The 23,939-nt window shown below is 44.8% G+C and overlaps 1 protein-coding gene across 2 annotated transcripts in view; it reads left to right on the top strand.

The window, feature by feature from the left end:
- The window catches only part of MMP16 (matrix metallopeptidase 16), a 363,579-nt gene that overhangs the window by 236,146 nt on the left and 103,494 nt on the right, over nt 1-23,939 (top strand). For both annotated transcript variants that reach the window (XM_063924066.1, XM_063924065.1), the window contains one exon: nt 12,536-12,697. In XM_063924066.1, the coding sequence (XP_063780136.1) occupies nt 12,536-12,697 (162 nt within the window). The remainder of the gene's footprint in view (nt 1-12,535; nt 12,698-23,939) is intronic.

Here is a 23,939-nt window from a genome sequence, read left to right as displayed (position 1 = left end):
GGCGGCTTAGCGTGTGCAAAGCTGCTAAAAGCAGCTTGCGAGCGAACAACTCGGAATGAGGGCCAAAAATCCTGCTGCGATCAACTTGGAATTACCCCCAATATGTGAGCGTTTCATAAAAACCTGTTACTAAATAAAGAATAATTGAGTTACATGCATTCAAAGTAATTGCTTTGAGTTACATGCATTCTGTGTCTGCGACGCATGCACAGTTTTCAAAACATCGCCCACTTGTGTAAAATCGGAACAGCGTCCCCCTGAATCATCCCGTCTCCAGAGACAGATGCTTAGAATGGTGTTGAATAATTAAGAAATTCAGTTAATTGTAGAACTCCTGTTTTATTAAGTCTGCTGAGGGAAAGTTCCTAAATAAACTGGAATAACCTCCACTTTGCTTTGTGTCTGTATTACTAATACCCCTTTCACACCACACAACCCAGTATCGAGCTGGTATATTGCCAGGTCGACTCAGGTCCACTGTGCGGTGTGAAAGGGGTCACTGACTAATTCCTGGGTCGCCTGGCCCAGTAATTCAACCCAGGGATAAAGAAGGGTTACTACCAGGTCGGGAGTACTGTGAACAGGTTGCCGGATCGATGCGACCCTGGACCCGTTCACAGCATAGGCAGAGGCGGCATGGAGATGATCTCGTCTCCCAGCGCCACCTCTGCACCCGCCCTGATGTCGCCTCCAAATTTTCTGGAAACCAAAATGCACTGTGCCCTGTGTAAATAACCCATCCACTGTGGCTTCAGCATTTGAGACACATCGTATTTGGCTTTTAATAATTAGTCACCAAGTTAGATTGATTGATTTCCTAGATTGATAGGAGAGAAGTCCTGTTATACCATTGTACGCCGACCAACTTCGTACACCTGAACCTTAATGCAAATATCTAGTCAGCTACTTATGTGGCATTACTTAAATGCATACAAGCATGCAGACATGGTCAAGAGGCTCAGTTGTTGTTCCGACTAAACACCAGGATTAGGAAGAAACGTGGTCTAAGGTACTTTGAGGTCGGAATGATCTCAGAAACTGTTGATCTCCTGCTAGTTATATGCAAACAGTCTATAGAGACTATATATATATATATATATAACCAAGGAAGTCAATGGCGGCACTCTGGAGACTTGGTTAAAGTGATGAATAAATGGTGCTGTTTATTTCAACGTTTCGGGGTACTCGCCCCCGTCTTCAGGAAAAGCATACAGTGATACAGTGATAAAAACAACATTAAATACCTTATCAGGCGTGCGTCCAGCCATCCGCTCCACGCCGCCGTTCGGCTTCCGGGTTCAACACTTCCGGTCACCTGACGCAACTCGGGTGACGGAGAGCCCCAGGGCCGTCATACGGGGGCGGGGGGATTTTGCCATGGTGAGCACTGACATACAACAGAATAAACACAGAGATCGAGTGAATCCAGTGACTGTGAAATCAATAAAAAATATATAAAAAATATAATAATACTGCGATAGAGTGGGCCCTGACTGCCAACTTACTCTAATGCCATAAAGTGCTGAATTTGCATGTGATGGTGAAACATGAGTGTAAACCAACAGATTTGAATAAAGTTTAAAATTTAAAATAGCTATAGCCTGTCATTGACCAAGCCTTTGTGCAGAAAACTTCCATACAATAAGATCTATGTATTAACCGGTATAATAGATGAAATACATAGGTTAGAAATATATTACAGTATCACAAATATTATATTGGCTATCTCAAGCTGACTTCATACTGTACTAGAACAATCTCTTGCTACAAAATGTCTGCTTTGAATATATATGGATACATTTGTTTGAATATATTAGTTAAATCTATTGTTATTACAGGAAATTCCCCATGCCCAAGGACTCGTTGAGACCCTTGGGACTCAATGTATCCAGGGTCAGGATCCACCTGGTTTCCAGTTGCAGGAGACGCTTAGGCCTATCCCCTCCCCTTAGTGAAAAAGGTACCTGGTCTATTATGCGGTATCGGAGGGATACGTATATATATATTAGAACATATATATGTATGTATATATATATATATATATATATATATATATATATATGTGTATTCCAGAGTTCCGCACTCACATATCCATAGACACAATGGTTCAGGTCCACATATTCCAAGCAATAGGCACTCACCAGATATTTAAACGGGTAGCACTTAAAATACCGGCTGTTGGGATCCAGTGTTCAAGAGATTGATGCCGTAATTCCCGACAACTGGTGAAATACCAATGGTCGGAAACCCGAACACCGCCGGGGATTCCCACTCGGTTTGTGGGTCCACACCACCAACTGAGTGGGAATATAACCTGTGCTGAGCAAAGCGAGCAACTAAGCCCAAAATGTGGTGAGCGCAGCGAGCCCGAGAGGGGACTAGCTGCCAGGATTCTGACAGACGGGATGCTGCTGTCGGTATACTGATAGCCGGCATCCCGTCTAGCGGTATACCATGCCGAATCCATTTAAACGTGCATCATACAGTATTTAATTTCAATAATAGGGCTTGAAACATCATGCAAGGTATTACGTTATTGCAATGTTTCAGTCATACAAAACCTTTAGGTATGATAAGATGCTTGATAAAGGTCTTGTATGACCGAAACGTTGCAATAACTTAATACCTTGCATGATGGTTGAAGCCCTATTATTGAAATTAAATGTTTTTACTAACTTTGGGGGGCTTTTTGTGTAGTTTTCCCTCAAAAAAGCATCTTACTGCATTGCATTACCAATAAGATGCACAAGCAAACTCCTGCTCAAAATGATATGCGGCATGCCTATATTCTGTGTACGTCTGTAGCTGTATCTGCATACGAAATGCTACATTACGGTATTTTCCTGGAAAACACTGTCGCGAAGCAATTCGTATGCAGATACAGGTGTTGTCGCATACAGAATATAGGCATGCCGCATATCATTTTGAGCAGGAGTTTGCTTATGCACTTTAGTCACATACCAATGCGAATAAGTTGCATTTTCAGCAAAAATGACTCTTGACGCTAAGGAGTTGCATGTGACCTGTCAGCTCACTCACTCCAGGCATCTGGCGGTGCATGGCGTATTAAGGCAAGATGTATGAGGACACATCTGCAGTGCAATATTTTTATGCAATCATATTAGCAATGGTGAAATAATATTGCATAACAGGCGCTTGTGATTGTGTGTGCGGAGGTAACTCCATTAACCTCAATGTTTTCAATATATGGGGCACAAACATAGAACAGGCATGTGCAAAGAGCCATACTGCAAGCACCACTCTCCTGAACGCAAATATGAATGCAGTGGCAGGGGCGTAGGAATGAACATTTTCATTGGGAGGGGGCCAAAGGCCAAGGACTATTATAGGGCCAAATGTTATTTGGTACTGGGAGGGTGAAGCAATGATAGTAACATGATCCTGTTCTGGGCACCATGGCTCTGCAAAGGCATCTATTGTCTGCCTAGCGGCAATGAGACTGCTGCTAACGTTTTAAACTGGTCTCAGGCCGCAATCATTTGCTCTCTCTGTTCCATTGTCGTACAGCTTACAAGATCAGCCAATGGAAAGTGCAGCTTCCCGGGCTCGTATGTCTTCTTATGCTTATTACAGATTGCAAAATAAGTGGGGCTTCTAAGAAAGAAAAAAAAAGTGTTTGCAAGGAGAAGATGTACGCAGAACAAACATGAAGATAATTTATGTTTAGTAAACAGAAATGACAACAGTCGGCGAGTTCAAATAAATCCATTATCACTTCATCCTCATTTTTATTTCATTCATCGCTTTTGCTTAGAAGCTCATGGGGCGGGAACACAGTCTTTGCCCACCCAACAGAGATCATGGGAGGGCAACTGCCCCGGGATCCGGTCTCTAGGTTGACAGTAACTAGGTCGACACTATCTAGGTCGACCACTATTTGTCGACAGTCAGTGGCGGATCCAGGGGGGGGCACGCGGGCCCGTGCCCCCCCTGTCATGTCTGGCACTTTAAACAAACGACAACACAGCAGTCCCATTTAAAAAGAAGCATCGGCGCAGACGGCGCCCGCCGCGATGAAGGGTCTCGTAGCAGCGGCGGCAGCGGCAGCAGCACTAATGAGTCAGACTGACTCATTACATTGCGCTGCAGCCGGCTGTAGTAAAGCCAGAAGACTCCGAGGAGAGGAGAGGCTTTCCCCTTCTCTCCTCCACTCTGAGTCGCAGAGGGTGCTCTGGCCACGATAGAGCCGGCGTCGCTGTATCACTGCTGCCTGCAGCGGTACGCGTCGCGGCTCGTTCTTGTGTGTTCGTGCATATGTAATGAGCGGCAGAGCATCATGCCGTTCATTACAATATGTACAAACTGTGCTAGGCCCCCACAAATCCTATATTAATGGAGGGTAGGACAGCATTTTGCTGCCTGCGATCCAGCCTCCAGTTAATGTTCTCCCAACAGTCCCCGCCCCCTCCCCAGCAGCTGCGGCCAATCAAGGCAAGGAATGCAGAGGACACTGGTCCACAGCACACCGCACCTCCCGGCGCTCTCAGGCTGCTGGAGTGGGAAATCTGAGCTGTTGGCCACAAGATGGGTGTCCTTTAGAGTAAGGCTCTCTGTGATCCCTGTCCCAAAACCCCTTCTCTGTGATCCCTACCCTAAACCCCCTTTTCTGTACTGTCCTAAATCCCCTTCTCTGTGCTGTCCCAAAACCCCTTCTCTGTGATCCCTACCCTAAACCCCCTTTTCTGTACTGTCCTAAATCCCCTTCTCTGTGCTGTCCCAAAACCCCTTCTCTGTGATCACTACCCTAAACCCCCTTCTCTGTAATGTCCTAAATCCCCTTCTCTGTGATCCCTACCCTAATTCCCCTTCTCTGTGCTGTCCCAAACGCCCTTCTCTTTGCTGTCCCAAACCTCCTTTACTGTGATCCCTACCCCAAACCCCCTTCTCTCTGATCCCCCTTCTCTCTATGAAAATAAATGTATACATACAGTAGATTCCACAGTGTGTGTGTATGTGTATATCTATATATATATATATATATATATATATATACATACACTTTTTTGTAGCACAATTATGTTAATAGGGACCCCTACAAGTTTGTTGCCCAAGGGCCCCTTCAAACCTTAATCCGGCCCTGCTGGGGCAGGACGCTCGCCAGTCGCCACTACCGCGTGAAGCATAGAGCAGAGGAGACCCATCTGAGTGGGTGGCCCGCTCCCTGCCTCCCCATTGCCGCCATCTGAAGTTTGCAGAGGAGGTCAGTTCATCTTTAGGTATAAACAGTATATGTTGCTTGGAAACATATACTGTTTGTATTAAGGAAAAACAGTATATGTGTATGCATACCTTGTGGCATAACGTGAATTTTGGCTCATACCATGTGCTATAATGTGAATATCAGCTCATACCGTGTGCTATAATGTGAATTTCGTCTCATACCGTGTGCTATAATGTGAATTTCGGCTCAAACCGTGTGGTATAATGTGAATCTTGGCTCATATTGTGTGCTATAATGTGAATTTCAGCTCATACCGTGTGGTATAATGTGAATTTAGGCTCATACTGTGTGGTATAATGTGAATTTCGGCTCATACCATATGGTATAATGTGAATTTCGGCTCATACCGTGTGCTATAATGTGAATTTTGTCTCATACTATGTGCTATAATGTGAATTTCGGCTCATACCGTGTGTATAATGTTTGTTTCCCCAGTGAATCTTTCCCTTCATGCCTCTGTAAACCTCACTACAAATGTCTCACTACTCCCTCCTACTCCTACAGAGACCTTAGGTACCCACTGCCTCTCCCTGTCCCCCTCTCCTTGTTACCCACTGCCACCTCCCCCTGGCATCACCCACTTTTTCTCGTCACCCTTTCCCCGGTGTTACCCACTCTGCCTCTCACTGTCACCCTCTCTCTGTCACCCACTGCCTCTCTGTCTCCCACTATGTTTCCTTCATCCACTGCCTCTCCCCTGCGTCACTATAAAGCCATCACCCTCTCTCTCCTGTCACCCGCTGCCTCTCCAAACTGTCACCCTCTTCCCGTCTTACGAATACGATGTTCCCTTTGAGGCTATGACCCTTGTTGCTAGGTCATGCCCTTGTTGTGAGGCCGCACGCACCTTCATAGGACCGCACGCCTTCGGCATGCTCAAGGTGCCCCCCCTGTCATTTTTTCCTGGATCCGCCCCTGTCGACAGTAACTAGGTCGACAGGGTCTCTAGCTCTACATGTTCTAGGTCAAAAGGTCGACATGAGTTTTTCACAATTATTTTTCTTTTTTTGAACCTTTTCATACTTAACGATCCACGTGGACTACAATTGGGGACGGTAATCTGCCCGAAGCATGGCGAGCGGACACGGTGCACTAATTGGGGTTCCCGGTCACTCTACGAAGAAAACGACACAAACCTCCCATAAAAAACTCATGTCGACCTTTTGACCTGTTGACCTAGAACCTGTCGACCTAGACACCCTGTCGACCTAGTTACTGACGACCAATAGTGGTCGACCTAGACACTGTCAACATAGTTACTGTCTACCTTCCATACCACACCCACTGCCCCCATGGTTCTTACACCCCTGGCCAATGGGTGCTGTGACTCTGGATTGCATGGGTTCCAATGTCACCCCATTTACCTGCATTGTAATAACATTAATAACACTGGTGAAGACATGTATTTTGATGCGAGCACACATCTGTTTATTGCCTAAATTACTATGTATAGAATGAAATGTTATAGTTTACAAGTTGCTGTTCTTAACCAGTTACATCTGACATAAAGCCAGTGACCCCTGTTAGTAGTTCTGCCTTTTAAAGTCACAAGAAGTCCCAGTGTATACATCTTCTGTATTTACAACAGAGCCCATTGGAATTCATATACAGTATAAACTAAAGTGGCAAGTTCTGGGGATAGAGCAGTGAGACCGGCACAGCATCTGCCTGGTAAGCTCTGGTTTCCCACTGACATGATACAGCTCAGGGATAATAACCAGCAGCTGTACTGACGTTTAAGAAATAATAACAGACTTGCCATTGCCTGGCCTTGAAATAGCTTTTGTTATGATTTGTGTAACAATGCCAAGCGCTATAACTCTGTTTGAAGAGTCTGGGCAAGGACTTCCTTCTTTCCACAATCTTTTTCTGTAAGATGCACAGTACAGGCACGACAGCACCTGGAGGAAACGACAGCCATTCCCATAATTACTGGCGCTAATGTGGATTGAATGCAATTAGTTTTGTTGCCAAACTGTTATCTGAGAAGTGGACATAGGGCAATGCACCTGGCTGTATTTAACTAACATAATAGCTGCTTTCTCCTGAATATTGGGGGTAATTCCAAGTTGATCGCAGCAGGATTTTTGATAGCAATTGGGCAAAGCCATGTGCACTGCAGGGGAGGCAGATATAACATGTGCAGAAAGAGTTAGATTTAGGTGGGTCATTTTATTTCTGTGCAGGGTAAATACTGGCTGCTTTTTTTTTTACACTGCAAATTAGATTGCAGATTGAACACACCCCACCCAAATCTAACTCTCTCTGCACATGTTATTTCTGCCTCCCCTGCAGTGCACATGGTTTTGCCCAATTGCTAACAAAAATCCTGCTGTGATCAACTTGGAATTACCCCCATTGACTTAACTCATACAATGGCCACTTTTACCTTACACAATACTAGATAATCTCCAGCCCTGACTATAGTGTATATAAATGTGGATAACTATTACGCTGTATGACCAGTACTTTGTCTAATGAAGAACCTACATCTTTACTTACTTTACGAAAATTACAATTCTCCACTACATTAGTTTAGGTGTGAAAGAAATTTCTCTTATTCTAAATTGTACAGTATGTAAGGTACAAATATGTCTTGGAACCATACTTGCCTATTCTCCCAGAATGGCCGGTAAGATCCCAAATCTCGGGTGGCTCTATTGCCGCATTGAGTCTCCTGGAGATGCACGGAGTCCGCCTGGCACCACCCACTTTTAAGTAAAACTGGCGGTCTGGGCGGTTGATGACGTGATTCATGCTGAACTGTGGGGCTAATTCAGACTGCAGCAATCGTAGTCTGAATCCTTTTGTGGAGCGCGCATGCGCAGCGGCCGCACTGTGCGTGAGCACCCCGGGAGCCCAGTGAGATGCTAATAGCATCTCTGGGCTGCAATCGCCTCTGCCTAATTGACAGGCAGGGACGATCGCGGGGTGGGGGAGGGTTGTGCCAACGTCATTAGAACGCCGTTGGGAAGCGCGGTCCAGACAACAGATGCTTGTCCGGACCGTCGGGGGGCGGGAAGCGGCGGGTGCGTGATGTCGCACGCAGCCGCTGCGACCCGGGATGCGCGGGTAGCGGCTTGCCAGCGCATATGAGCTGTGCAGACAGGGAGCTACTCACCATTTGCAACAGCATTGCCGCCATACTATGCCTTTGCACCTGTGCGGGGGGGGGGGGGAGGGGGGGGGCTGACATGCGGGGTGGACTAGCCCTGTTCTGGGCGTCCCCCAACATGTCAGAGTAAATGATCGTAGCTGTGCTAAATTTAGCACATCTACGATCAGATCTGGATTACCCCCTGTGTCATCGTAGCTACAAGCCCCCACTTTGTAATGCTGGTACTCTCTGCATTATATAGTGGGGCCACAATGGTGTGATGCAATCACACCGTTATGCAGAAAATTGCTAATTTAATATAAAATACATTTGACTAGGCTTTTGCCACTAAACAGTCAGATACTAAATACAAACACTTAAAAAAAAAAAGAAAACAAAATGATAAAAACAGAACGAGTCTCACTTATTTGGAATCTTACTAGACAAGATTACAAATAAGTGAGACTGAGGGCCAAATGTAATAGGGTGCAAGTTTTATGTGCGGCACAAACTCGCACCTTCTTGCACATTAAAAAGTGTTTGTCCCAGAACTTGGCCAGTATAACAGCCTCCGAAATTGTGAGTTTGAAGCTATTACAGTGTGCTAGTCCATGTAACTTTTTCCCTATGTAAACATGCACCTTGTAAAGCGAGTTTGATTACTATGTGCGAGTTTGACACCTGCTTCTGTCTGTAAAAATTTGCGAAGAGTTAAAAATTAAAAACAATATTCCTAGTGAGGGGTGCAGTCTCACAAGGAAGGGGCGTTGCCACACAATAGTATACCTAAATCAAATTATGCCACACAGTAACACAATCTTATTTACATTGCACAGCACATAGTGCCCCTGATTTACACTGCACCACATAGTAATGCCTCTAATTCACGTTACGACACACAGTAGTGCCCCTACATAACGTTAAGCTACACAGTAGTGCCTCTTATACACGTTACGCTACACAGTAGTGCCTCATACACAACACCTTCAGTAGTGTCCTTTATACACATAATGTCCACAGTAGTAGTGCCCTTAAACACAATGCCTACAGTAATAGTGCCATACATAATGCCCACAGTAGTAGTGCCACACATAATGACAACAGAAGTAGTGCCACACATAATGCCCACAGTAGTAGTGCCACACATAATGCCCACAGACGTAGTGCCACACATAATGCCCACAGTAGTGGTGCCACGCATAATGCCCACAGAAGTAATGCCACACTTAATGCCCACAGTAGAAGTGCCCCTTACACATAACTCCTACAGTAGTTGTGCCACACATAATGCCCACAGGAGAGCACCTTACACTAAACTCCCACAGTAGTAGTGCCACACATAATGCCCACAGTAGCAGTGCTACACATAATGCCCACAATATTAGTTCCTCACATAATGCCCACAGTAGTAGTGCCACACATAATGCCCACAGTAGTAGTGCCACACATAATGCCCACAGCAGTAGTGCCCCTTGCACATAATGCCCACAGTAGTAGTGCCACACATAATGTCCACAGTAGTAGTGCCACACATAATGGCCACAGTAGTAGTGGCACTTACACTTAACACCCACAGTAGTAGTGCCACACAAAATGCCCTCAGAAGTAATGCCCCTTACACATATGTCCACAGGAGGGGAGAGAGGGGGGAGTGTGTGGTACGTATATGGGAGATCAGCTTGAAGGTGCCGCTGCCTGTCATAGAGCTTGACAGGTGCATGGGGGAAGGAGAGAGGAGGGCAGGGTCGGCGCTACCACTAGGCAGCTTTAGGCAGCTGCCTATGGGCGCCGGCACTTTAAGGGCGGTGCTGAATAAAAAAAATAAAAAAAAGTAAGGCCACCGCGTCCCGGCTCACCAGGTGTCTTCCCTCCTGCTCCTTTACTGCTGCGTCGCTCACTCCCCCTCCCTTCTCATACCCGCCCCGATGTCCGGGGGCGTCACATTCACCCAGGGAGGTAAGGACTTCTTCCCCTAACGGCACATCCGTCATCCCTCGCATCGCGACCAGAACGGCGGCAATTGGAAGAGCAGAAGGTGCGGGACAGGAGGAGGGGGTCAGAGTGCCAGGCACATATTTTTAGCAGGCAGCCGTCGGTGATCAGGAGGAGCCAGGCTGACTGATGAGCTGCTGCTGGTCGGGGCTGTACAGGGGACGGATCTGCAGTTAGTGGAGTAAGTCCTTTCCTGTCGTCCCTGGGTGAAGGTGCCGTCCCCGGTTTTTTTTTAATGGTGGAAATCGCTGCTGCGGCAGCCGCTAGTTGCAATTAGGGGGAGCTGCAGCAGAAGCGCGCAGCTCCTCTCAGCAGTAATCATCTGTGGGGCTTTGTGACAGAGCCGGGTGAGCGCAGGGTAGCGAAGCCCGGGTAACGGTGAGTCAATGACTATCTCCCAGCCGACGGGAAGGGTGGGGAGGTGAGCGCGGTGTGGTCTGTGCCTTTTGTTATTTGGGTGTGTGTTTGTCTCTGCAATATGTGTATGTATGTCTATACTCTGTGTGTATGCATGTATGTGCTAATGTATGTGTGTCTATGTATGTATGTAAACTACTTTATATATTTACCTGGATGATGGGGGGTGGTTGACCCAAAAACACTGTTGTTGTGTGTTGATATCCCGGCATGGGTGAGCACTGGCAGTTGTCTGTTTATATTCACATGAGTTAAGGGTTGCTGTCCCCCGCACATATTGAGTGCCTAGTAATTGACTTTATGCAGCGATGGGACCTGGGAGGCATTAAGTGTATTCTCGATGTGTTTTGTGTCTTTTACAGAGCTCAATTGATGATCTATTATATGTATATGTGAATTCTTCAAGTTATCACTAAACCAGCCTATCTTGAAAAAGACCCATGTGCAGGGTCAAAACGTCGATTGAAGGCGCGTTGGTGAACGAAATGATCCAACTATTAAAGATTATGAACTTTTTTGACACTGATGTTTGTGGTTCTATTGAGAGTGCCCCTCCACTGATAGTGGAACCCCGATTTATATATATATATATATATATATACAGCAAAGGTACCCGGCACTCCCGTGGCATGTATTTATTTTTTTATTTTATCATTTACACACATATATATATATATATATATATATATATAAAATTATTATTATTATACATATATTTTTTTTTTTTGGGGGGGGGGGGGTTTGCTGATGATTTGCCTAGGGTGCTGGGAAACCTTGCACCGGCCCTGGAGGAGGGAGCTGGAAGGACCTGACACTAAGAGCCGTGCTTCCCGCTGCCTGAGCGGATGCCTGTCATACACGTACATTGTGACAGGCGCAGCAGCAACAGCAGGGTAGCAGAGCAGGGAGAGCGTCTCCACAGCCCTGCGCCTCCCTCCACTGCTACCCTTGCTGAGTGGGTTGCGCATGGCTCTACGTCCAAGATCTCAGAGAAGGGAGTATTATGACCTAATTACCTAATTATTGTTTAGTGTGTTGGCTACAGAGGGCCAGTAATCGATATCAGTGGTTCCCAAACCTGGTCCTTAAGGAGCACTAACAGTCCAGAATTGAAAGATATACATGGCTCAGCACAGATGCTTGCAAACTTCACAGGGAAGACATTTTATTGACTCTAGAATAATTTATTGACCTGCTTTTGTATTTGGGACCTTTAACAATTGATTAAACTTTAGCTGTTCATTGTGCATTCAGTCTTCAAATGTGTCCACTTTGTTGGCCTCTCTGAGGGAAAACTGCCAGGTACATAGATGGATCTAACTGTGCGGTCAGCTTTGCTCTCATGAACTGCAGGTCCCTCAAAACTTTTGATTGCCAGTTAAATTGACATCACTTGCAACCACAGTGTACTGAACTGTCAAATGAGACATTATAATAATGAAAATATGTCATGGTATTTCTACTTGTGTTAACAGTGATGTATGCATACTGTATGTGTAGAGCTACCCATTTACTAAACAAAATGATATAACCTCATAAATGAAAGAGTGTTAGAATGTACGGGATGGCTTCTTGTAGGTTATCCCAATAATGTAAACAATTAGTGACAATAAAGTGAAATGATTTTTCACACCTGCTTCCCTATTAGGGCAATTACAAGATAAATCGTTTCTTTCTCTTCCAACTCTTTCTTGAATTAATTAAGTAGTATTTGAATTGCTTGTGTATGTAATTACATTATTGATTATATTCTTTGACAAAGTGTTCTCATTAATTTTGTTCCGCAGGAAATGACCTATTTCTGGTGGCAGTACATGAATTGGGTCATGCATTAGGACTGGAACACTCCAATGACCCAACGGCAATCATGGCTCCATTTTACCAGTATATGGAAACCGACAACTTCAAGCTACCTACCGATGACTTACAGGGAATTCAGAAAATATATGGTAAGATTTGATATAGTCTTTTTCATATATATATTCACTTATGAAAAAGTTATTCCTAATTGGTCCTGGCACAGCTGGTCTCTATACAATAATCATCCTACAAGTCTGTGACACTCGTGTGCCAGGACCGCCGCCTTTTTCTATAGAAAAATACTCCATGAAATTTTCTCGTTTAGACCTCTAGGAGATATTGTATCAAGAATGTGAATCCATTTGGATTCACATTGACTCAAACGTTTCTTACGGTCACCCCCTCGTACATCGAGGGGGACGTGATCTATTATCTTATATTTTAAGGCTGTCAATGGATGTCGGGCCTCTCTAAAGTGACGCGCCACCGGTTGGTCACAGTCCTTGTCCTCCAATGCGGCCTTTATAGCCGATCGGTGAAAGGCCATCCTCTCTCTAAAAGTGCGTGTTGTCTGACCCACATAATAAAGCCCGCATGGGCAAATAATGATGTAAATCACATATTGTGATGTGCATGTCAGCACATGATTGATCTTAAATTTATGCCCAGTGCGGGGGTGTTTAAAGTAAGGCCCTGGTTCTAAATAATTACATGTGGTGCATGAAATGATGAAATGCACCTATAGCACCCCGGTTTTTTCTTCTGAATCAGAAAGGATTTTTTTTACCTAAACTAGGTGTATATTCTATATTGGACTTAACCAATATATCCCTGAGGTTCCTACCTCTTCTAAAGCTTGGCATAAGGGATTTGTTCTTAAATATTGGCAACTCATTGTCCCCACTCACAATAGGCCATAATGCCTTTGTTGCTCTCGGTAAAACCTGGCTTGCCAACGTATATTCTGTTATCAATGGAATCCTATCTGGTTTTACTTTTGGAGTACCAGACACCAAAAGATCCTTCCTGGGGGTATTTAGTACCTGTCGTTTAGACTCCTCTAAGAGAGAGATGGGGTAACCCCTTTGGGCAAACTTCTCTTGAACTCGGTTTAAGGCTGGCTCCAATGTGCTAATGTCACTCGTAATTCTAGCTGCCCTCAGCATTTGTGTCTTAGGAAGCGCTTTCTTTAAAGAAGGCGGATGGCAACTACCGTAGTGTAATAAAGTGTTGCGATCCGTGTTCTTATGGTACAATTCTGTAGAGATAGCTCCATTCTCAATCCTGACAGTTACGTCCAAATAGTGGATCTTCTCGCAGCTATATTGAAATGTAAACTTCACTGGATGTTCTAGGGCATTAATCCCCTCAATAAGTTGTACCAGTTCACTTTCTGATCCAGTCCAGATCAGGAAGAGATCATCTATGTATCTCGTGTACTTGACACTGTCACATACGTCCTGACGAAAAGGCCTGCGAGCCTTGAAACGTTGACGACGACACAGATGAGTATCTACTAAAGAACTTTTTTCACATGTTTACTGGAGTGCCGCCCTTTTCTTATTTATAAGAAACTAGTTGACTGTCTATCCGTTGGGGAGGGCACCCTGCATATGCCTATCTTATCCGGAGTGCCAAGCTATTGCTATATTATATATATATATATATATATATACTAGTCCATAGCAGCCGGCACTCTGAGTTATAATCAATGATGTGTCCCGTGCCAGTGTAGAAACTGCATACACTCCTTCTCAAATCACGGCACTGGAGACCAATTTCATATGCAATAGAAAGCTTGTATTGTAGGTAGACGCACGTTTCAGAGCTTCTGCTCCTTCCTCAGTACCATACAAGAACAAAATACAAATGACAATACATACATTTAAATACCTGTGGAGGTCCCGTCCAGCACCGCCGCCGTCCCCCTGGTTCCCGTTCATCACCGCTGCTCTCACTTCCGTTTCCGCTCTTGACCTCATGTTGCTAGGTAACACTGTGCTTGCGCGTCACCAGCCCCACAGTCTATAGAACAGGGCGTCACTGATACTGCTGCTCCGGAACTGGTTCACCCGGGGTCTATGGCACAAGCCTGACAGGGACCACAACAAAAGTAAACACATAAAACAGACATTAAAGAGAAAAAGCAAAACAGTGACATTAACATTAAACATATATATCCTAACTGAAGTACAAAAAAACACTATTAATTAAGGATCAGTTGAGAATGCATAGGTAACTAAGGAAACTATCTCACGGCACTGTTACCCAAAACATCGCTCACTCGGAACCATGTACCCCAGTGAGTTCTACCTGCGGGGCATATACTCTCTCAACAATAAAGTGCTGTGCTGCCGCTACATAACATTCCAATTTATCTTGTCATTCAGACCAAAAGGGGTGAATGTGTTAAGTCTCAGAATCCATCTTGATTCCTTTTCCAACAACCATTTAGCCCTGTCGCCTCCCCGCAAAGTAAGTGGGACATGGTCTATGCCAAAATAGCTTAAATCGCTTAGTTTATGGCCTGCTTGTTTAAAATGGCGCGCCACAGGTTGGTCTATTACCTTACCCTCAAGAGTGAGCTTGATAGCAGACCTGTGGGCTGCCATCCTCTCGCTAAGCTTACGTACTGTCTGGCCTATGTAGTACAGACCACATGGACAGACTATAATATATACCACAAACGAAGTGCTACATGTAATGACGTATCTAATGTCATATTTTTTGTCATTGATGTGTGGGTGCTTGAAATCTTTGCACACCACCATGTAGCGACATGTAGCACATTTGGGGCATCTATAACAACCGGGAGCCTTGCGATAGACATTGGGTGCATCACCCATGCCCATGCCTGTTATGTCCGTACGTACCAGTCGGTCCCTTAAATTTCGCCCTCTCCTGAACGCTGCAACTGGTCTAATTTCCCTAAAACTAGGGAGTTCAGGATCTGATGCTACAATAGGCCAAAGGGCCTTAGAGGCCCTATGTATAATGGGGCTGGCTACCGAAAAATCACTGCTCCAAGGGAGGATGGTACTTTCTTTGTTCTTATTTGATGTAAGCAAATCACTACGGGACATACCCAATACTTTCTGTTTTTGTGTCTGCAATAGATGTCTATCATACCCTCGACGCTCAAATTTTGAAACCATTTCATCCAAAAGTTGAGGTACTTTACTCTGATCACTAGTGATGCGTGCCACGCGCATCATTTGTGATACTGGTAGCCCCCTCTTTAGTGCAGGAGGGTGGTGGCTAGAGGCGATCAGCAATGTGTTGCGATCCGTGGGTTTAGAATATATTTCTGACTGTAAAACCCCTTCTTCTAGCATCACTTTAACATCTAAGAAATTAGCTACCTTGTTATCACATGAGTATGTAAACTTAATTGGAGATGATGCATTATTGATCTCCAACATGAGGGCCTCAAAAGTTAACAGATCACCTCCCCACACTAGGAACACGTCGTCAATGTATCGAGTATACATGAGTATCTTACTTTTCACCGCAGGGTTATTAAAAAACAATTTCTGTTCCTGGTCGAACATATACACATTAGCATACGAGGGTGCTACCGATGATCCCATCGCGCACCCTCGCAGCTGCAAATAAAATTCACCGTCGAACAGGAAATAATTGCGGTATAGCGTAAGCTCTAGTAAGGTCAGAAATAGGTCATGATTAAATACATTGGGAGCCAGATTCCTGTCAAGAAATGCCTTCATGGCCCGCATTCCCTCATGATGAGGAATTGACGTATATAAGCTCTTAACGTCCAGACAGCATAGCAAAGCATTAGGCGGAATGTCCCGGAGCGCATCTAACTTGAGTAGAAATGAGGTCGTGTCTTTTAGAAACGTCTCTTCAGTCTGCAATAATGGTTGTAAGATACTATCCAGCAGTTGTGCCACTGGTTGATACAATGAATCCCTTGCAGAAATTATCGGTCTGCCAGGCGGCAGGGTGTCATGTTTGTGAAGTTTGGGCAGTGTGTAAAGCACTGGATTCTTAGGGTGTTTGATACATAGTGCTTTGTGGACTTTGTCAGGAAGTAGGCCTTCATCTTTAGCTTTTAGTAGGATATCCATCAGCTCTTTCTGATATTCCTGAACCGGATTATTTCTGAGTTTTTGATAAACTCCAGCTTCCGACAGTTGTACTTGTATCTCTTTTCTATAATAGTCCAGGTCCAGAATCACTATGGCCCCGCCTTTATCGGCGGGCCTGATCACAATGTCCTGATACGAAGATAACTGGTTGACCGCTTCACGTTCCGCTGTGGAAAGGTTGAATTCGATTCTAGCAGGTGCTGCTAGGTATCTATTCACAGAGTTGTCCATCAAACGGCTGAACGTTCTAATGGAAGCGTTGTGAGATGGAGGGTCAAACCTAGACCTGGACCTATTATGCAGGAAAGACTCAAAGACAGAGTTCGCTGTTACAGGTGTTGAGTTCTGGAAATATTCTTTGAGCCGCAGTTTTCGTGAGAAATTGTATAAATCACGCGACCAATTGAACGGATCATGATTATTGGTGGGTACGAAACTTAGTCCCTTATTTAGCACTTGAATTTCTAAGGCGGACAGGGATCTTTTAGAGAGATTAAATATTAGGTGTTCTTCTTGAGTGTGACTGCTCGTATTCCTTTTGTTCTGGCCACCCCTGCGGGTGGCAGATTTCCTGAGCCCCTGGCCCCATCCTGGGCTCTTTGTCCTAAAGGGGCCCCACTCTGGGTGGGAGTGTCTTCTGATTCTGAAAAAGCGAATTCGCTATCACTACTCGAAATTCCGCTCTTTTCACCCTTCCGTCTAGGGTTCTGCCAAGGTCGTCTTCTCATGGACGACCTGGAATTCCTGTCAGGCTCTGCGCCAGTGAGCCACCTGTACACCTTGTTCTCCTCATAATCCTGGTCCACCATTGCCTTCTTGTTTCTTTTGAATTTCAAGAGCTCACGTCTGTATTGGTCACATTGTTTATCAATTTTAGATATCCAATCCTGTGAGCTATCTTTTTCTAGTACTTTCTTATTCTCACGTTCCAGGTTTGTGATTTTAGTACGTGTTAACTCAAGTTCTCTGTTCGCCTCTTCAATCACAAGGATCATCAGGTCGAAACTACAACGGTTGAGAATCCCCAACCATTTTCTGACAAAATCAGGGTTCTGTCTACCTATGGTTGGTACATTCCGCACACGGAATCCGCGAGGGATTTTGTGTTCCCTGTAATATTCGGACAGCGAAATACTGTGTAACACATAGTCGATTTCCCGACGCTTCAATCGCATAACCTGGAACACGTAATCCTCAGCTTTCATGGTTTGATCCTTAATAGGTATGGTTTCTTTGGATAAAATACTTTCTATCTGGGCTGCAGTAAAACTGAATGTTTCACTGGGATTCACTGGCTGCATCACGATGCACCCCGGGGGGTCCTGGGATCTTTGGGGTTCTTGTTCCATCTTGTACCCAAGCTGAATTACTGATGAAAACTCTCGATGGAAATATACTAAATGATCGTCTCAGGTATGATCCACCTTACCCCACAGCCGTCTTTGTGTATTCCACCCAGTGTCAGCCAAGCCTGCCTGCAGCACACTCAGATAGCACAATAATCAGTCCTGCACAATTCTCCACAGCGTCTGAAGTGCGCTTCTTTGTTCACAGATATTAGCACATATAAATCAATGGTAATAGGTGCCTTGCCAACAGCTGCTCATAATGAGCCTGCATACATACTAGTCCATAGCAGCCGTCACTCTGAGTTATAATCAATGATGTGTCCCGTGCCAGTGTAGAAACTGCATACACTCCTTCTCAAATCACGGCACTGGAGACCAATTTCATATGCAATAGAAAGCTTGTATTGTAGGTAGACGCACGTTTCAGAGCTTCTGCTCCTTCCTCAGTACCATACAAGAACAAAATACAAATGACAATACATACATTTAAATACCTGTGGAGGTCCCGTCTAGCACCGCCGCCGTCCCCCTGGTTCCCGTTCATCACCGCTGCTCTCACTTCCGTTTCCGCTCTTGACCTCATGTTGCTAGGTAACACTGTGCTTGCGCGTCACCAGCCCCACAGTCTATAGAACAGGGCGTCACTGATACTGCAGCTCCGGAACTGGTTCACCCGGGGTCTATGGCACAAGCCTGACAGGGACCACAACAAAAGTAAACACATAAAACAGACATTAAAGAGAAAAAGCAAAACAGTGACATTAACATTAAACATATATATCCTAACTGAAGTACAAAAAACCACTATTAATTCTATTGCATATGAAATTGGTCTCCAGTGCCGTGATTTGAGAAGGAGTATATATATATATATATATATATATATATATATTTAATAAAAAAAAACTGATAACTAGTCAGCCTATACAAGTTTTTCACAAGTGTGATAAGGGTTTGGACGTGGAACCTGTAATTATCCGCTTGTATTTAAATGTTTGGTTTGCTTTACTGTTGTGCTTCTACAGTCTTGTGGGAATTCTTTTGTAGTAGTTTGCAGGTGTTACTGTTGCTAATGCCATATGTAGATAGGTTTGGTTTTAAAGGACTAAATACATTTCACACGTTCAGCATCAAATGAAAAAATAAATAAATAAATGGGCAAAAATGATCTGAGGACTCTGAAATTGTACTTTAAATTTTGTTTTAGCTTTTTGTATTCCCATAAAATGCTGTTTCATATTATAATGACAGTGAATTTCTCACTAGCCTTTCAGTTCAATTGTCTGTCACAAAAGACAAAGGCTGAACTAACTGGCTGTACAGAAACTGTTCTCCACTTTCAATAACGTTAGCATAATATATATTCCAACAATAGGGTGGCTGTCATTTTATTGTAACTTAGGAGGCACATTTTGATAAACTCTACAATATATTTTGTTCTAAATGAAGTGTAAGTGTAGGCACTGGGCAAAGAAATTCACTGGGGCCGCTACACACCCGTTCACTGGAACTAAAAAAAAAAAAAGTTATAACTTGCCCCTCCTACAGTCCTGTGCCATCCCTCCACATGCTTCCATACAGTGAATGGCTGTAAGCACTCTGATTGGTGGATAACTCCAGCCTCACTGTCTGGCTGCTGGCTAGAGGTAATTAGAGAATGCTGCCTCACTGCTCGGATTGTGTGACCACCACCCGGCCCTGCTCGAAGGCCCCTAGAATTGTGGGGCTATGGGCAGCTGCCCAGTGTGCCTCTACGTTAAGTTAGCCCCTGAGTGTAGTAGCAATATATGGGGTCTATTTACTAAACCTTGGACGGAGATAAAGTACCAGCCAATCAGCTCCTGTCATGTCACAAGCTGTGATTGAAAAATGACAGTTGGGAGCTGATTGGCTGGTACTTTATCTCCGTCCAAGGCTTAGTAAATATACCTCTCAATCATTAGTATAAAATGCATAGTTCACTAACACCAAACCTTAGCCAGGAGCCACTAAATTCCCCCAGCAGTCTATTCCCAGCAGACCCTAGGTGCTGATTCTGAGTTGGAGTCTGCTGCTCAGATCTATGCCAGGAGTACTTGAACATTGGCATAATCATAGAATACAATTGATCAAGATTTGGAGGATCAACAAAGACAACGTTCCATTTATTATTCACCTGTGAGTATATACCTTAATTCAGGCCTATGGGCACGATGCATCATACCTTCTAAAGAGGACAAGTTGCCTATAGCAACTAAACAGCTGCTAGATACAGTATCTTATCTTTTGCATTCTATAAAATGATTGGTTGCTATGGGTAACTTTACCTGTCCTCTATAGAAGGTTTGATACATTTCTCCTCAAGTTAGCATCACAGCTAATAAACGCCAGCCAGCTAGGTGACCAGATTCATTTAATATTGAAAAACAATTCCATACCTCAGCAGCTAAGGAGGGACAATAACGCACATCTGAAATGGGAGGGGTGGCCTCATGGTAATGGGGCGTGGCATCACAGTAAGGGGTGTGGCCTCACGGCAGGCACCGCGATCCCTCTTTTGTCGGCGAATAGACGTCTATTCACCGCTGCTCTACTGAGAGCAGCGAGTGACAGAGGGGATCTCCCAACTGGCCCCCCCCCAGCGGGACACTGCGACCCGCGGATGGGGCAGCGGGACAGACCGTGAAAAACTGGACTGTCCCGCCAAAAATGGGACAGTTGGGAGGTAATGCAATTCTCCACCCGTGAGGTGAATGTATCTTGCTTCTGGTGCTGGTATACATGCAGTATAATAAAGGGGGCAGTACTACCTCCAATTACATAAATCATACATGCCTACCTGACCCTCTCCATGAGGGAGAAAATGCTCTGTTCCTGGACTTTCCTGGTAATGTATGATTGATATCACCTGTGGTGAAACACCTTTCTTATCAATTAACTAGCTCACCACAGGTGATGACAATCATACATTACCAGGAAAGTCCAGGAACAGAGCATTTTCTCCCTCATGGAGAGGGTCAGGTAGGCAAGTATGACATAAATATATGTGTGTTAGTGAGAACACTCTGCTAGCGCTTTGCCTTTAGTTCCCAGTAAAATATTCAGAAATTCCATAAGCCTATTTGTGCATAATCGGTGTATAAATATTCTATAGGAGCTGTCAGGCTGAAACCAGTTTGTCACATGTGGAAGTGTTAATGAAATACTTTATGTTACAGAGTAGTGTTAGTGTACTGTACAGCACATAGCTGCATTCATAGCCCAGGTCGCTTCTGTGCATTACAAGTGTTACCGTATAACCGTGCCCTCGCTAAGCACCAGACCACTGAGAGGCATTGATAGGTGCCGGCTGAGCATTTTCCAGGTGAAACACTACACTTGTTTCATGGCTGAACTATGGTCTCCTGGGAACTGACTAAAAAATGCGTTTAGATTGGCAATGACTGTGGACTTATGGGAAAATAAAATGTACTTTGCTTAATAGAAGTAAGATTAGGAGTAGCTGAAAACACACATGCTTTAAATTAATATGTTCCATTATCATAACTTAACTTGCATTTTTATTCCTGTTTGTATAAAACTCAGCAGAACTTGCTCATTTTCTGCCCAGTATTGATGAGCAAGTCCTTTTCTGGGGATTTGCATGCTTCAGAATATCCTTTTTTATATGTCTGGCATCTGTATACTTGGAGAAAAAATGGCTGCTGTCATCTCTTTCTGCTGACAGGTCGCTTATCACTTACAATACACTTTCCATTCCAAGTCCAGGATGGCACAGTAATATTACAATCAATGATTGGATCATTGGCAAGGATAGAGCTGACCCATATATTTATACTGGCAATGAAATATTATGTTTCCTGCAATCTTACAGTGGTCTAGAGAAAACCCAAAGATAATTAGAGAAGTGCACTGTAGATTTTATGTTTCAGTGATTCTTATTGAATATGTAGTGATCGCTGGTTTGCAGAATAATATAACAGCAAGTATATTGTATTGGGACACAGGGATATACATGTGTCTTCATACACCTAGCCTCAATATGTGCAAGACATCCAGCATGGCCGAGCCACTCCAAGAAGGGGATGTAGTTAAAATGCTGCCGGACGGGATCCTGGTGGTCAAAATACCGATGCCGGAATCCCGAACAACGGCATAAGGCCGGCGTCAAAATCCCATACTTTTAGGTTAGGTTTAGGCATTAGAAGGGGGTTAGGCTGCAGGGACTGGACGGGGATGGTTAGGTACCGGGGAGGGAGGGGGAGGGGGGAGGTAGGATTAGGCACTTACAAGGGTAGGTTAGGGTTAGGCACCAAGCAGGGAGGGTTAGGGTTAGGCACCACCAGGAAGGATTTAGATTAGGCACCCACAAGGGAGGGTTAGGGTAGGGGGCAGGGGAGGGTTAGGGTTAGGCACCACCGGGGAGGGTTAGTTCCCAACAAGAGAGGGTTAAGGTAGGGGGCAGGGGAGGGTTAGGTTTAGGCACCACCGGGGAGGGTTAGGGTTAGTCCCCCAAAAGCGAGGGTTAAGGTAGGGGGCACGGGAGGGTTAGGGTTAGGCACCATCGTGGAGGGTTAGGGTTAGTTCCCAACAAGAGAGGGTTAAGGTAGGGGGCAGGGGAGGGTTAGGGTTAGGCACCTTCGTGGAGGGTTAGGGTTAGTTCCCAACAAGAGAGGGTTAAGGTAGGGGGCAGGGAAGGGTTAGGTTTAGGCACCACTGGGGAGGGTTAGGGTTAGTCCCCCACAAGGGAGGGTTAAGGTAGGGGGAAGGGAAGGGTTAGTGTACTTTCTGGGAGCCTGTCGGGATTCTGATGGTTGGGATGCCGCTGCCGGTATTCTGACCGCCGGCATCCCGTCCATTGGTATATCATACCGAATCCCCCAAAAAGTGTATCACACCGTCTTTTTCTTTACATTTTGTGCATTGTTGCATCGCAGATGCAGCGAAACACCAATCACAGTATATAAAGACGCCAGGCAGCGACTTTACCAACATAGAAATGAGTCACAGTCGCTGCATCATAGCTCTTCGTATATAGGGGGTCATTCCGAGTTGTTCGCTCGTTATTTTTTTCTCGCAACGGAGCGATTAGTAGAGATGAGCGGGTTCGGTTTCTCTGAATCCGAACCCGCCCGAACTTCATGTTTTTTAACACGGGTCCGAGCGACTCGGATCTTCCCGCCTTGCTCGGTTAACCCGAGCGCGCCCGAACGTCATCATCACGCTGTCGGATTCTCGCGAGGCTCGGATTCTATCGCGAGACTCGGATTCTATATAAGGAGCCGCGCGTCGCGGCCATTTTCACACGTGCATTGAGATTGATAGGGAGAGGACGTGGCTGGCGTCCTCTCCGTTTAGAAATTAAAATAGATAGGAGAGTGAGAGTGAGACACTTCATTTACTTACTGGAGCTTAGGAGGAGTTATACTAGTGACTGATGACCAGTGACCTGACCACCAGTGCAGTTTTATAATTTATTATTATTTAATAATCCGTTCTGTTCTTGTTCTCTGCCTGAAAAAAACGATACACAGTGACTCAGTCACACTCACATACCATATCTGTGCTCAGCCCAGTGTGCTGCATCATCTATGTATAATATCTGACTGTGCTCACACAGCTTAATTGTGGGGGAGACTGGGGAGCAGTTATAGGTTATAGCAGGAGCCAGGAGTACATATTAAACAGTGCACACTTTTGCTGCCAGAGTGCCACTGCCAGTGTGACTGACCACTGTGACCAGTGACCTGACCACACTGACCACCAGTATAGTATATTGTGATTGAATGTCTGCCTGAAAAAGTACACTCGTCGTGTGACTTGTGTGGTGTTTTTTTATTCTTTAAAAATTAAAAAACTCATTCTGCTGACAGACAGTGTCCAGCAGGTCCGTCATTATATAATATATACCTGTCCGGCTGCAGTAGTGATATATATATATTTTTTATATC

Source organism: Pseudophryne corroboree, chromosome 5, assembly GCF_028390025.1.
Source record: "Pseudophryne corroboree isolate aPseCor3 chromosome 5, aPseCor3.hap2, whole genome shotgun sequence".
Classification (NCBI taxonomy): Eukaryota; Metazoa; Chordata; class Amphibia; order Anura; family Myobatrachidae; genus Pseudophryne; species Pseudophryne corroboree.
Note: the sequence above shows the minus strand (reverse complement) of the source record. Positions and strands in the feature narration are given on the sequence as shown.